The sequence below is a fragment of the Rhinolophus ferrumequinum genome, chromosome 9, assembly GCF_004115265.2.
Source record: "Rhinolophus ferrumequinum isolate MPI-CBG mRhiFer1 chromosome 9, mRhiFer1_v1.p, whole genome shotgun sequence".
NCBI lineage: Eukaryota > Metazoa > Chordata > Mammalia > Chiroptera > Rhinolophidae > Rhinolophus > Rhinolophus ferrumequinum.
In genome coordinates this window covers 8,037,314-8,051,322 of record NC_046292.1, presented here as the reverse complement: position 1 = coordinate 8,051,322, position 14,009 = coordinate 8,037,314, and the positions used below count along the sequence as shown (strand labels likewise).

At 50.0% G+C, this 14,009-nt stretch overlaps 1 protein-coding gene across 1 annotated transcript; it reads left to right on the top strand.

Moving 5' to 3' along the window:
- Positions 1 to 8,564: 8,564 nt before the first annotated feature.
- Positions 8,565 to 12,137, top strand: NPPB (natriuretic peptide B). Its single transcript, XM_033113764.1, has 3 exons — positions 8,565 to 8,690; positions 8,928 to 9,156; positions 12,046 to 12,137. The coding sequence occupies exons 1-3, from the start codon at positions 8,565 to 8,567 to the stop codon at positions 12,135 to 12,137; spliced, it is 447 nt and encodes a 148-aa protein (XP_032969655.1).
- The last annotated feature ends 1,872 nt before the right edge of the window (positions 12,138 to 14,009 follow it).

The following is a 14,009-nucleotide window of genomic DNA, read 5'->3' as shown; positions in this document are numbered from 1 at the left end:
TCCCTTATATGAATGTGCCATGTTTTGTTTATCTATTCATCAGTTGATGGACATGTGAATTGCTTCCATTTAGCTATGATAATGTTGCTATGAACATTTGTGTATAAGTTTTTATGTAGACATCCATTTTCATCTTTCTTGAGTATATACTAAGGAGTAGATTTACGGGGTCATATGGTAACTCTGTTAAATTTTCTGTTTTCCAAAGTAGCTGTGCCATTTTGTATCCCCACCAGCAATGAACGAAGGTGCCAATTTCTCCACACCCCACCAATACTGGTTTTTATTATAGCCATCTCAGTGTATAAATGGGTATCTCACTGTAGTTTTGATTTGCCTTTACCTAACAACTAACAATGTTGAACATCTTTTCATGTGTTTATTGGCCATTTGTGCCGCGTCCAGCACAGACAGGAGGCTAGGCCTGAGGGGGAAGGGTGGGGGGTTAAGAAAAACACAGAGGCAGGAAAGTTGGGATCAGGAGGTCCACTGTCCACGGATGGCAGAGCAGTGGCGCAGTTTTTATTTTTCACACGGTTTTTATACTGTCTAGAACAATTGTCTATTTAAGCAAGTATTAGTAGCACTTCTGTTATGTGTATTTGCAAGCTTGTATGTCTGCGGCTGTGATTGTTCTATCTTGTTCTTTCTGGGGGAGGACGCTGAGGCGAGGCGTCCCTTGGAATGACCTCGCAGGCTGCAAGGACCTTGTCAGCCTACATCCTGCTCTCCACAATTTGTATATCTCCTTTAAAGAAATGTCTATTCAAATCCTTTGCCCATTTTAAAAATTGAATTGTGTTTTTATTGTTTGTTCTTTGTATATTCTGGACTGTTACCAGATATATGATTTGCGAATATTTTCAAATATGGATTGTCTTTTCATTTTCTTTTCTTTTTTTTTTTTTTAACTTTTTAAATTTTTTTAAGTGTGTTTTTCCAGGACCCATCAGCTCCAAGTCAAGTAGTTGTTTCAGTCTAGTTGTGGAGGGCGCAGCTCACAGTGGCCCATGTGGGGATCAAACCAGCAACCTTGTTGTTAAGAGCACCGCGCTCTAACCAACTGAGCTAAGTGGCCGCCCCACTTTTCATTTTCTGATAGTGAACCTGGAGGACTCCTGTTGCCTGCACGCTCGCTTCTGCAGTACATATACTAAAATAGGATAAGCGTTTATTGTCAGAGCACTGCTGAGAAGGTGAACACCTTCAAAAATTGCCTGTAACATTTTTAGACTGGTTTAGGGTGTTTAAGGGAAAATCTAGGCATTCCTCCAGAGGCTAGAAGACAGGGTCAGCATGGAGCCTTCCCTCTGGCAACCTGGCTCTCAGGTGGCGTCAGCAACCCCAGGAACAATGATGGAAGTAGCCTGGAAAGAATGCCAGACCATAGAGATTGTGATCAATAAGCCTAAGGGTATTAATCTTAAATTTCAGGATAATTTTCTAAAACAGGGAACTAGATGAGACAGGAGACCTACTGTGCTCGAGCCGCAGGGGGGATGACCTATTGTTAAGCTATAGATCAAGCAGAAGGTGAGGCCTGGGATGTTTCAAGGCTCCTACTATGGGGGTCCCAACCAGGCCCGGCTTCCACTGTGTCCTCTGAGGCACAAGCTTTCAATTTTCATGAAGACTAACTCATCTATTTTTAATTCAGTTGTCTATGCTTTAGGTGTCGTATTTTGACTAATCCAGGAGGAAACAAATGTGGCAAAATATTTTTAAATGGTTTTATCCAAGTAAGGGGTATGTGACTTATTCTTGCAACTTTTCCATAAATTGGAAAGTAGTTCAAAATAAAAGGCAGCTGACCCCTCGAAAGCTTTTGGTAGCTGGCAGTGTGGGTGTTACCTTGTGTCCTTTGTATGCACTAGTGCTCAGTCCTACAGCCACCGGGCAAGGCAGACACTGACCTTTCGCTTATCTCACAATCAACTGAAACCCTGCCTTCCTGTATGACCCTGGGCAGGGACCTTTATCTCTCCTGGCCTCTGTTTTCCCATCTGTAAAATAGGGAGAGGGACCAGAAGTCATGTTTTCCATGATGAAAGTTGAGATGCCCTGGGGTGAGGGAGAGACGAAGAGAACTGAGGGGGGGCGGGGAAGGTCAGGCTAGTCTAACCAGAGTAGCTTGGAACTTCTCTCTCTTACCTATGGAGCTTCTGTGTTCGATTTTGTTTATATACAAGATTCTGCTGCTAAAACAAAGCAAAACAAGCATAGGGTGAAACTCTGTGCCTCTAAGTGATACAGGAGTTAGCATGTCCCTAGGTAGACAGGGAGGTCCCTGGTGGAATAAACAAAAGACAGCCATATCCCAAAACTTCCGGTTTTGAAATCACTCCTTCACTCCAGGACATAATGTAACAAGGCCCTGAGATTAATCATAAAATTCCTTTTGGCTTGACAAATGGAACAGCTCTGATAGGTAAGAGTGGGTTACTTTGCTAATTCCTTTAGGATGGGCAAGCAGAACAAACCTGGTAGTCGAATTTCATTAGAAGGCGCCAGTTCCCTTCTTCAAGCCAGTTCCCTTCTCCAAACAGCTCTCCTTCCCCAAGCAGGCAAGGGAAGGTATAAAAATAGGAGCTTTTGCCTCAGTCACGGGCACCCCCATTCGGGACCCCCTCCCGCTCGGGAGCTGCAACCTCTTCTCCTGCCTCTAATAAACTATCCTCTTTTTAAAATATCTTTGCCTCTCCTTGGTCCGTGTTTCCATTCTTTGGCTTCATGAGACATGATCCCTGCCCGCACTCAGAAACTGCCGGCAGATCCAACATCACCTACACCATAAGGGCTTTTTCATCCTTCCTAAAATCCTGTTCTGTGGGGTTGACCTGATCTGGGATCGATTTTAAGGAAGGGATGAGCTTAGACTTCATTCTGCTTTTAATTCAGCTCTTAATCCATGACGTTTCCTCTGCCCAGTGGGCCTGGAACCATGTCCCAGGCAAGAAGGAGACTGCAGAACAACGCTTTACCTCCCAAGAGCTGACAGTCTGTGGGAAAAGCAACCTGCAGCCTGACCTGATGCGAGAACAGAAAGGGTGCCAAGTACCGAGTAGAAATTAAGCCGTTCGACTACAAAACTTTTAGAGGATGGCCAGGTGCAAAAGGGGCTACCCGGGGACACGGGCCAAAGATTCGCTGCACGAGTTAGTTTAATACATGTCTGATGGTGAAGACGTCAGGTCCTAACCTGAAAGCTCTCCTGGGAAAGGGTCCATACACTTTCCCAAAATGAGAAGATGGAGGCTCCAAGTCCCATCAGTCAAGAATCTGCTGCTGAATCACAGGTGGAGAGCTAAGAGGAAGTGCCAAAAGAGCCTCCGAGATTTCTGAGAGCTCGGTTCTTGCCAGGTCATTTCCCAAGCGCTGTATGCAAGTTAATTCCTTTAATCCTCACGAAGACCATATTATTTTCATTTTACAGATAGAAAAAGAGCGGCATAGGCCGGCGGTTCAGTGACTTGCCCCAGACAGCACAGCTGGGATCTGGGAGCTCTTAGCACCCAGGGAGGGTTGGTGCTGGAAACCTCACCCTTTCCTGAGCCCCACCTATGGATTGGCTGGGGAGACTGGGGGCGCAGGGGGTGCACTTGCACAGAGCTGGAAGCTCAGTGATGGAGGCCTGGCTGGGATCGGGAGTTCGGCAGAGCCTGTGCTCTTTTCCCTGATACTGAAACTGGAGGGCAACTGAGTCCGGGGCTCGTGCTGCCTGCACGCTCAGCCAATAGACACAGAAGTTGGGCTATAGGATTACCGTTTATTGTCAGAGCACCGGTGATGTGAGAAGACAGCAGGTGAACACCACTGAACATCATTAAAAACTGCCTGTAACTTTTTCAGACCGGCTTAGGGTATTTAACGGAAAATCTAGGCGCTCCTCCAGAGGCTACAAGACAGGGTCTGCATGGAGCCTTCCCTCTGGCAACCTGGCTCTCAGGTGGCGTCAGCAACCCCAGGAACAATGATGGGAGTAGCCTGGAAAGAATGCCAGACCATAGAGATTGTGATCAATAAGCCTCTGGATATTAATCAGAAGTTTCAGGGTAATTTTCTAAAACAGGGAACTGGGACAGGGGACATTCTGAGCTGAAGCCGCAGGGGGGATGATCTATTGTTAAGGACAGATCAAGGAAAAGATGAGGTGGGAACGTGGGAGGCCTCCAGTATGGGGGGTGGGGTCCCAAATGGGCCCTGCTTCGATAGGAAAGCAGGAACGGGGGTGGGGGGCAGCCGTGGGTGGGGGGAGCCTGCGGAGCAATGACCACGGTAAGTGTGGGGACGCACCCGGGCCAGCATGGCTGCAGCGGTTGCGTTCCTGTGATTACGCGGCCTGGGGGTCGGCGTTGCCAGGTTCGATCCTCTGTGCCAAGGGCTGCACTGCTCCTTCCTGGGTGGCCACTGCCTGGCTTCGGTGCCCTTGAAGGCAGGCGGCCCAGGAGTGGGGGTGGGGGTGGCCGCCGGCGAGGGTGGGGGTGGGGGGCGGGGACCTGCACCGCAAAGGCGCTGTGTCAGTGGTCATGTCTTGGGGGGGAAGCGGCATGTGATTGCGCCTGGTTTTCTTCCTACGCTGTATGTTCCTCAAAGGGGCGATTTGCCTCTCCCAGTGTGTATTCCTACCTCCCAGCAGAAAGCTTAGTTTTACTTGCGCAGGCCCACTTCATCCTCACAGCAGCCCTGTTCGGTGGACATGAAGAAACATCAGGCGAGACAAATCAACTGCCCGAGGTCACAGAAGTAGCAGAAGGTTGAGGTGGCATTGGATCCAGAGTCTGGACTCCAGACCACTGGGACCCCAGGCCTTCAATGAAATCTTGGTGCATAAATGAAGGGTCTCCTGTCTTTCTCAGTAGCCAGCACCTAGCACCCAGCACCCAGGGGTTGACGTTGGTGAGAACCACCATGCCACTATAGCCACCTTTACTGTGGACTTACTAGTGCCAGGTACTGTATCCAGCATTTACATATACTACATGAGTTTTGTATTGCTGCTAAAACAAATGACCACAAACCTAGTGCCTTAAAGATAACGCACATTTAGGGGCTGCTGGATGGCTCAGTTGGTTAGGGTGCACGCTCTTAACAACAAGGTTGCGGGTTCGATTCCCTCATGGGATGGTGAGCTGCGCCCCCCGCAACTAGACTGAAGGACAACAACCTGGAGCTGATGGGCCCTGGAAAAAACACACTGTTACCCAATAAAAAAAATAAAAAACAAAAAATGATAACACACATTTATTTTCTTATAGTCCTGGAGATCAGAAGTCTGAAATATGTCTCATTGGGCTAAATCCTGTCAGCAGGCAGGCCTGTGTTCCTTCTGGAGGCTCTAGGGAAGAATCCATTTCTTTGCCTTTTTCCAGCTTCTAGAGGCCAACTACATTCCTAGCGTGTGGCCCTTTCTTCCATCCTCAAAACCATCTTCAAAAATGCCAGCAGTGTAGTATCTTCTCTCTTCTCTGACTTGTTTTCATCCTTCCATTTTCTCTCTCTTACCCTGACCCTCCTGTTTCTCTCCTATAAGGACTCCTGTGATTACATTAGGTCCTCCTGGATAATCCAGGATAGTCTCCCCAATTCCAGACCCTTAATTTAATCACACGTGCAAAGCCCCTTTTGCCATGTTAAGTAACACATTGACAGGTTCTGGGGATTAAGACACAGACATATTTGGGGTGCTATTATGCAGCCTGCCACATATACCATCTCATTTAATCCTTAGGTGGCAATACCGTGACATACGTGGTATAATTAACTCCATTTAATAGAAGTGGAAAGTGCATGGCATACAGTAGACACTCAATAAATGTTTGTGGGGCATGATCTGGTGTGAATGCTGAATTGATAATATCCCTCCCCTATGCATTCAGTCTTGTTTCTTCTCTAAAGTCTCCCATATCCTGTCCACTGGGGGAAGGTAGCAACTGTCAGAGAACTTAGCACTTAGTTGTTTCCTTTTGGGTGACTGTTTCCTCAGTGAGATCACATTACAAGGACAAACTCTCACACTCATTCTGAATTCTTTTTCCACACTGCCTTGGGCTTTCGCAGACATCATTTTCTCCTTTTGAGTGCCTACAAGGAGGGAGCATATGTCCATTTTGCAGAAGAGCAAAGTGAGGCTCAGCTTAGATGCAGTCAGTTCTTGATAGGGGCTGGTTGATGACTCTTGTCTAGCCCCAAACCCTTGACCTCATGCCACCCAGCATGAGGAACTCCACACCCTTGGCAGCCCCCAACCCTTTGACTCAGCTCTGCACTTGGCTGGATTTTGTTCTCTCTCACTGCCACTAAGTCTTTGGATATTCTTCCTGTGGTATGTATGTGTATACACACACACACACACACACACACACACACACTGCCCCAGACTCCAGAATCTTCCCAGGATTGGCATCTTTACATGCCCTTCCCCTATCTTCGTCTGCAAAATGCTCAACTTTACCATATGCATGCACAGCCACCAGACTTACATATCCCTCACAGCACAGCTCCCTGTAACTTGAGAGGTGACAACTCATTAATCTAATTTTCCTTTTAGTAGAAACATTTTGCAATCTCCCTGGTAGCGATGAAGAGCTTCAGGTCTGAAATCAGACTGCCTGGGTTGAAATCTAGGCTTCACCACTTGTCAATTGTGTGACCCCAAGAAAGTAAACTAATTCCTCTGAGCTCAGTTTCCTCATCTGAAAAATGAGGAAAAATAACAGTATTTTTCTCACTCCATACCTGGCAGATGCTGATTTTTTTGTTTAAAGATTTTATTGGGGAAGGGGAACAGGACTTTATTGGGGAACAGTGTGTATTTCCAGGCCTTTTTTCCAAGTCAAGTTGTTGTCCTTTCAATCTTAGTTGTGGAGGGTGCCGTTCAGCTTCAAGTTGTTGTCCTTTCAGTCTTAGTTGTAGAGGGCGCAGCTCAGCTCCAGGTCCAGTTGCCGTTTTCTAGTTGCAGGGGAACAGCCCACCATCCCTTGCGGAAGTTGAACCGGCAACCTTGTGGTTGAGAGGACGTATTCCAAGGAACTGAGACATCCGGGAACTCAGCGGCAGCTCAGCTCAAGGTGCTGTGTTCAATTTTAGTTGCAGACAGCGCTGCCCACCATCCCTTGCTGGACTCGAGGAGTTGAACTAGCAACCTTGTGGTTGAGAGCCCACTGGCCCATGTGGGAATCGAACCGGCAGCCTTTGGAGTTAGGAGCATGGAGCTCTAACCGCCTGAGCCACCGGGCCAGCCCCTGATTTTTTTGTTTTAAGGCAAGATTTGCTTAGAGGTCCTAGCTTCTGCCCGTTGTTGTCCCTTCCTCCACTTCTGTCATGGCCAATCTCTCTTCCTGAACAACGCTGCTCCCTCATTCTGCCGCTTGTTAACACAAGTTATCTGGAAGGGGTGGTGACATCGGTCATGCATACTTTCAGGGGATTTAATCTCTGTCTCTTCCCAGGGCCATTGTTTTTTTTTTTTGGAGCCTCATTTGTAATCACAGATGGGAGGTCCAGACCATCTACTGATGGGAATTAGATCATGGATGAGCAGATGAAGAAGGCCTGGGGGAGGGCACTCCTCACACCTCTAGGGCCCCACCAAATAGATAACTATCTTACAGTCATCCTTGCTTTTCCCGTCATATGTTGGCTTGGTGATGGAGAGGAGGTGTTGGCACCTGGAGGAGATTTGATAGAAGGCATTCCTGGATGACTTCATCTCTGGGCCTTGCCTCTCAAAATTCCAGCCAAATCAGCTCTACCCTTTAAGGGATGAAAGTCGGGTCAGCATTCCAGAAAGTCCTTGTCATATCCAGGCTTTTAATCAGGTGACATTGGAGAATTAGCATCCTAGTGCAGGGGTTGTGGGAGGGTGGGGTGGGGTCTTGCCCCTGCCCCACACTTGTCTTTCTGGCTAGACCTGTGTTGAAGGGAGCAAGACCTTTTGCGTTGAGTTTGCTCAGGGAGATCAGAACCACGGACAGCGGTCAGGGCACAGGGGAGACCCACCGCCTGGCAGGGTGCAAAGAGCCAGGAGTGCGGAGTTTACAGGCTGGTGAGAGAATTTGCGAAGGGAGGGAAGACGCACTGCGGTGGTGGGAGCTGGCTGAGGCTGTTCTCACTCTGCGTCACCCCACCCGCCCCGCACTTGCATCGGGCCTCCATCAGCTGGAGTTTTTCTGTCCCTCTTCAGGAATGGTTGGGGGTGGGGAGGAAAAAGAAAGCGCTGCTCTAAGGCCTATGGGATTTTTGCAGGAGACGAGGGACGCGTTGGCGTTTCCCGCGCGCTCCCGCCTCCTGCCAGGCCCATTTCTACACAAGGCCTGCTCTTCCCAGGCTCTATCCCAAGGAGTACAGGTCGCAGGCGCTGAAGGGTGCATTCCCCCGCCCTGACCTCAGCCGGAGCGAATACGGGCGATAAATCTAGATAACCCTGGAGGGCAGGGCCAGCCAGGATCCCGGGCCCAGGATAAAAGGCTGTGGGCACCCAAGGATCCAGAAGAGCACCCGTGGGCTGCGGGGAGGTGAGCCGTGAACCCAGACGCAGCAGCAGCAACCTCCGCCGCTCCAGCCACATGGACCCCCAGATGGCGCTACCCCGGGCGCTCCTGCTTCTCCTGCTCTTGCACCTCTCACCGCTAGGAGGTCTTTCCCACCCTGTGGGTGGTCCAGGCCCTACCATGGAACTGTCCACAGTACAGGTGAGCACTGCTAGACTGCATAAACCCCTCGGGCCTGGAGGGCGAGGCAGCAGCAGTGAACGGGTCTCCGCCGACTGTCACAAGCGGTCTTCACCCTCCCTCGGGAATCAGAAAGTGGTGAGACGGGGAGCCAGGCAGTTGGTTCACTAGGGAGCCATCAAGGGTGGTTGGGCTCAGGTTTGGGCTCCCAAACTCAGGCATCCCCACCCACCGCAAAAACTACTGGACAATCTGCAGGACGAGGTTTCAGAGCAGCAGGAGGAGCAGATGGCCCCAAAGCTCCACCAGCAGGACAGTGGTTCTGTAGAAGACTGGGAGGCCAAACAGGCAAATTCCACTGGCAGCCTTGGGTCCAGTGACTTCCAGACCCAGCAGAGACAACAAGGCAGCAAGACGATGCCTGCCTCCAGCTGCTTTGGGCGGAAGATGGATCGCATCAACACCGCCAGTCGCCTGGGCTGCAATGGTGAGCTCCCTCCCTGCCACCTTGGCCACACCCACCCTCATTCCTGGGGGTTCCACCATGAGAGTGCCTTCTGGGTTTGTTGTCTCTGGGGACCACACTCTGAGAAAGGGACACCTGGACATTACCCCCTCTTGCTGACCGTTCTCAGGGCCAAGGAGTGCCTTTCTGGAAATATTCAATGTTACCACGCCCACGAGAGCCGCCCACATTCAATCCTCCTCCTGTACCTGTTGTCAAAAGGTCCAAATTGCTTTAAGGTGCCATCCAGCATGCCTGGCAGCTCTTCCTGGAAGCAGAAAGTGCCCTAGACATTTTCCTTCTTCTTCTTTTTTTTTTTTTTTAAGATTTTATTGGGTAAGGGGGACAGGACTTTATTGGGGAACAGTGTGTACTTCCAGGACTTTTTCCAGTCAAGTTGTTGTGCTTTCAATCTTAGTTGTGGAGGGCGCAGCTCAGCTCCAGGTCGAGTTGCCGCTGTTAGTTGCAGGGGCTGCAGCCCACCATCCCTCGGATGGGAGTCGAACCGGCAACCTTGTGGTTGAGAGGATGCGCTCCAACCAACTGAGCCATCCGGCCACCCAGGAGCTGAGCGGCAGCTCATTGACTTCATTCTAGTTGCGGAGGGCGCAGCTCGCTGGCCCATGTGGGAATCGAACTGGCAGCCCGGTTGCCCAGAGCTCACACTCTAACCAACTGAGCCACCCATCTGCCCCCACATTTTCCTTCTGGTTTCCCATTAACTGTCTATGGCTGCAAAAGCAGAGGGCAGGATCATCAGGGTGGCCATAATCCTATTGACAGATGAGGAAACTGAGGCACTGAGAGATGAATTATTGCAAATTTTCAAATATCTAGATCAGCCGAGGTTCGGGGGCTGGGGCAGGGGTGGCACACAGTGAGGGGAAGCTCAGAGCCTGCCTCTCTCTCCCTCTCTTACACCATCATCACCCTCTCTCTCCCCCCCCACAGTGTTGGAGGGTTAAGAGGAAATCCTGGCGGCAGACATTTGCACTTGATTCGTCATCAACTCTGGTCTCCTTTGAAGCAACTCCTACTTACTGCTTTTTTTTTTTTATATTTATTTGATTGTTTTATGTAATCCAGTTTTCACCTTTGAGCACAAATTTTCCGTGGTGAGATAAAGTCAACATTAAAGCTTTTTCTTTTGAAATAGTTTTGTCTTAGTGCAGTCAATATAATGCATCATTTCAAAAAAGAAACCCCAAACCCTGTGTTTTTTTGGAGGTCCCAAAAGTGTCTTAACGACGGGGTAGGGACATGGTCTCAAGGGCTGGTCAAACAAGGGTGGAGTGGGGAGGGGGCTTTCTTTTTTTTTTTTAATGGGTTTTTCATGTTCTGAAATGTCTAGAAATACCTCAGGCATTTAAGACACTTCCCAGAAACTGCTTTTCAAAGCCCGGCAGTTTCTCCCTGAGAGAGGAATGGTCCCTGATGTATCTGTGCAACGTGAGTGTGTGTGTCAGTGTTTGCCCGACTCCTCTTTCCTCTGCCTGCAATTCCATTAGAATTCCACTCTTCCTGGTGTTGTTTCCAGAAGGTCTAAGCTAAAATCTCAGAGACTGGGGGCAGTGTGTGTGTGCGCACGCGTGAGTGTACACACACACACACACACACACACATACGCGCGCGCACATACACCACTTGCTCATTTGCATTCCTGAAGGGGGGCGGGGAGTGAGCCCCTTATCCTGCCCCAAACCTCAGCTTCAAGCCTTCAATCCCTGATGTCATCCTGAAAGGAGCTTTCAAACCCTGAGTTTGATGGTATCATCATTTCCCAAGCCCATAAGATTAGAAGTGTCTGGCGAGAAGCCCAGCGGTTCAGGGCGCCCCTTCCCTGGGGCCATGCAGCATCACTTCCTCCCGCCCTGAGAGAGAAGGCCCTCATTCTAAGGTAGAAAAGGAGACAGGAACCAGAATCCTACTGTGTTGCTGTAATCAGCAGGGAGTCCTGGTAGGGATCCTGCCCTGTCCTCTGTGGGCCCCTCACCCTGCATCCTTCTGATCAACTACTGAGCCTGTCCCTGCTTTTCAGGGTCCCAGGCCTCTGCTCCCTTCATCATGTCTTTTATGGTCCAACTCAGCTAAAGGAGACAGGATTATTCTTATCCCCGTTTTATGGATGTGAGAACCGAGACCCAGAAAAAAATGAAGCATCCTACCTGAGACCATGCGGCCACTCAATGCCATCACTGGGATTTGAGTGCAGATCCGAGAGACTCTGAAGCCTGTGCCGGCTCCCTGAGCTCCTAGCGTTGAACTGCACTCTCACAGCCTTTCTGCTCTTCTCAGCAATGTTTCTTTGAGGGAGGGAGGGGGGAACCCGAAGCTGTTGGTCTTTGTGCTGTTTCTCATTTGAACCCAGTGTCCATGAGAGGTTATGGGTACCTAAATGAGATCAACAAGGATTTAAAAATGAGGTTTTAGGAGCAACTTATTTTCCAACAAAACGGTGAGCCATCTTCGCCTAATGTTTCTGACTCAGGGAGGGCAATGAGCAATTAGAATAGTGAACGTTTGGAGAGGCTTCATTAAGTTCCAGGTACAGTTTCATTAACTTACACAGTCCTCACAAGAACTCTACGAAGTAAGAATTCTTATTGGCTCCCATTTCACAGATGGGAAAAACTGAGGCACAGAGAGGCCATGTGACTTGCTCAGGATCAGGAAGTTAGGAAATGGCAGAGACAAGCTTCAAACCCACCCAGCCTGGCCCCAGCACCCAGACCCCTAACCACTGCACCACCTGGCCTCTCCCAAGTCAGTGAATTAGGCTTCCTGGTGGGATGGAAGTTTCCCCTCCGAATGGTGTCACTCAGTTCAACATTTGGTGCCACTGCCTATTGGCAACCTTTCCTCTCTGCTCAGGTGACGAAGAAGACCCCTCCCAGAACATCCACTCCCCAAACCCAGCCAGCACTTCAGAATTCTTCCAGGAGAGCCTGCTCTTCCACAAATAGGGTTCAGATGGTATATATGATACAGATACATCCCGTTATTGGGCTTTTCCCGGGAAAGAGGCCCCGAAAGCAAATGCAAAGGAGCCAAATGGGACTGCTGGAGGATGGGGTGTGGGGGGCCTGATGTACCCAATGGAGTGACGTCTCATTGAGTTGTCCCTGTGTTTGCTGTTTGTGGGCAGCAGGGCAGCATATACACTGTCTATGGATGCCCCTTAAAACCAGCCTCCCTAACCTGTGACCCTGGCCCCTTCAAACACCCCTCTTAACCCCCGCACCGTACATAGCATATACCCAGGCCTTAACATCCCTGACTTCCCTCTTACCAACCTCGTGCTGCAAAGAAGCTGCCAGATGATATATCTTCATGGATGTTTGTCACTTTAATCTTCCCAGAAAGATTAAAACAGACCCAAGGAGGTCTAGCCTGAGGCTTCCGAGCTGGGAGGAGTTTCAGGAGAGGGTAGACCAGCTTTGCTGGGAGCAGTGTTGAAGTTACATAAGTCAGGGCAGTGTTGGGCCCGAATGCTTCATCTCATTGCTGATCCTGCACCTGTGACATTCTCAAAAAAGGCTGAGCCCCTCTCCATCCCTCCTGTGACAGCTTGGACTCTTCTGAGAGTGATTGGAGGCAAGGGGGGGAAAAAAGCATTTCTCTTCCTGCAGAGCCAGGTCTAAAAAATATCATGAACTTGGCCGTTTGTCTTTGTTCTCAGCTTTCTATCTCTGTGTCATGCGGCGTCTGTGATCCCGCTCCCCGCACAAAAACGCAGGATATGGCGAGACCAAAAAGGAACACCAACAAAGCCATGGATACCACTATGGTCTCGCTGGTGGCTGGGTTGGAAATACGGGAAGCAGGCTCCACACAATGCACAATCCGCCATCTGCTTCTCTGCCAACCAACCCACCCCACTTGCCAGCTTCAATCCACATTTGCTAGCATAGCCACAGCAGTTATATTAGTGGCCAATGGCTAACCGGTTACAGCTGATGGCTAACTAGTCACAGCTGATGAGCCAGCACCTTTCCACGTGAGGCCGAGAGCCTGGAAACTGCTCTCTGGGACTCTGTCCCCACACTGTCTCCAGGATTTTTCATGCACGGCCTTAGCTTTCATGATCAGTCCGATTCCACCAAGTGACCTCTTTCTCTCATGGGGTTGGGATCCAGCCCCACAGAGCTGATGTCCTGGAGTATTTCTAAAACCAAGCTCGTTACCTGCCCTGGGACGCGGACCCCACTCTTGTGCCCGGAGCTCTCTTGTCTCGGCCGCACTCAGCCCCAGCCCTTGCCACTTCCTCTTCCGGGGACACCGGCCCTACTTCCACCCAGCAGCACTGCACCGTCCTGCCGAGGACTTTCTCTGGCAGCCGGAGCCCACTTGGCTCCCTCTGGGACAGGAAGGAAGTGCTGGGAAGTTGTCATAGAACCAGGAGCAGCCGTCAACCCACATTTGGCAGGAGTGGGCGTTCAAAAACCCCAGCACCCTAGAGTCACAAGTGACGTCCATCTCACACTGGTTCCCACAGTCCTTTGCAGGGAAGAGGGATGAAACTGGAGCCTACGGTGGTCATTGACTTCCTTCTTAACCTGGTCATGTCCCCTCTCTCCGATGTTTCCTGGGATCGTCTCCAAAATAAACTCGTTTGCTTGAATCCTTGTCTCAGGTTCAAGAGAACCCAAACTAAGAAACTGCTCTCAAACGCTTCCACCTTCTCCCAGGGCCCCGCCCTCAATGATTAGAACCCTGGGAATCCTCCTTGGCTCTGTTCTCCCTCTGAATCACGCAGGCACGCGCCCAGGTCCACTCCTCTTTCCTTCAGGCACCTCCTACACACCATCCTCACTTCCGTTCCTGGTTTAGACCCT

What these genes read in the sequence shown, in the direction of transcription:
- NPPB (XM_033113764.1), top strand. Translation starts at nt 8,565, where the DNA reads ATGGACCCCCAGATGGCGCTACCCCGGGCGCTCCTGCTTCTCCTGCTC. An exon ending in TGGAACTGTCCACAGTACAG is followed by an intron (nt 8,691 to 8,927) that starts GTGAGCACTGCT and finishes GACAATCTGCAG; the next exon opens with GACGAGGTTTCAGAGCAGCA. An exon ending in CAGTCGCCTGGGCTGCAATG is followed by an intron (nt 9,157 to 12,045) that starts GTGAGCTCCCTC and finishes CTCTCTGCTCAG; the next exon opens with GTGACGAAGAAGACCCCTCC.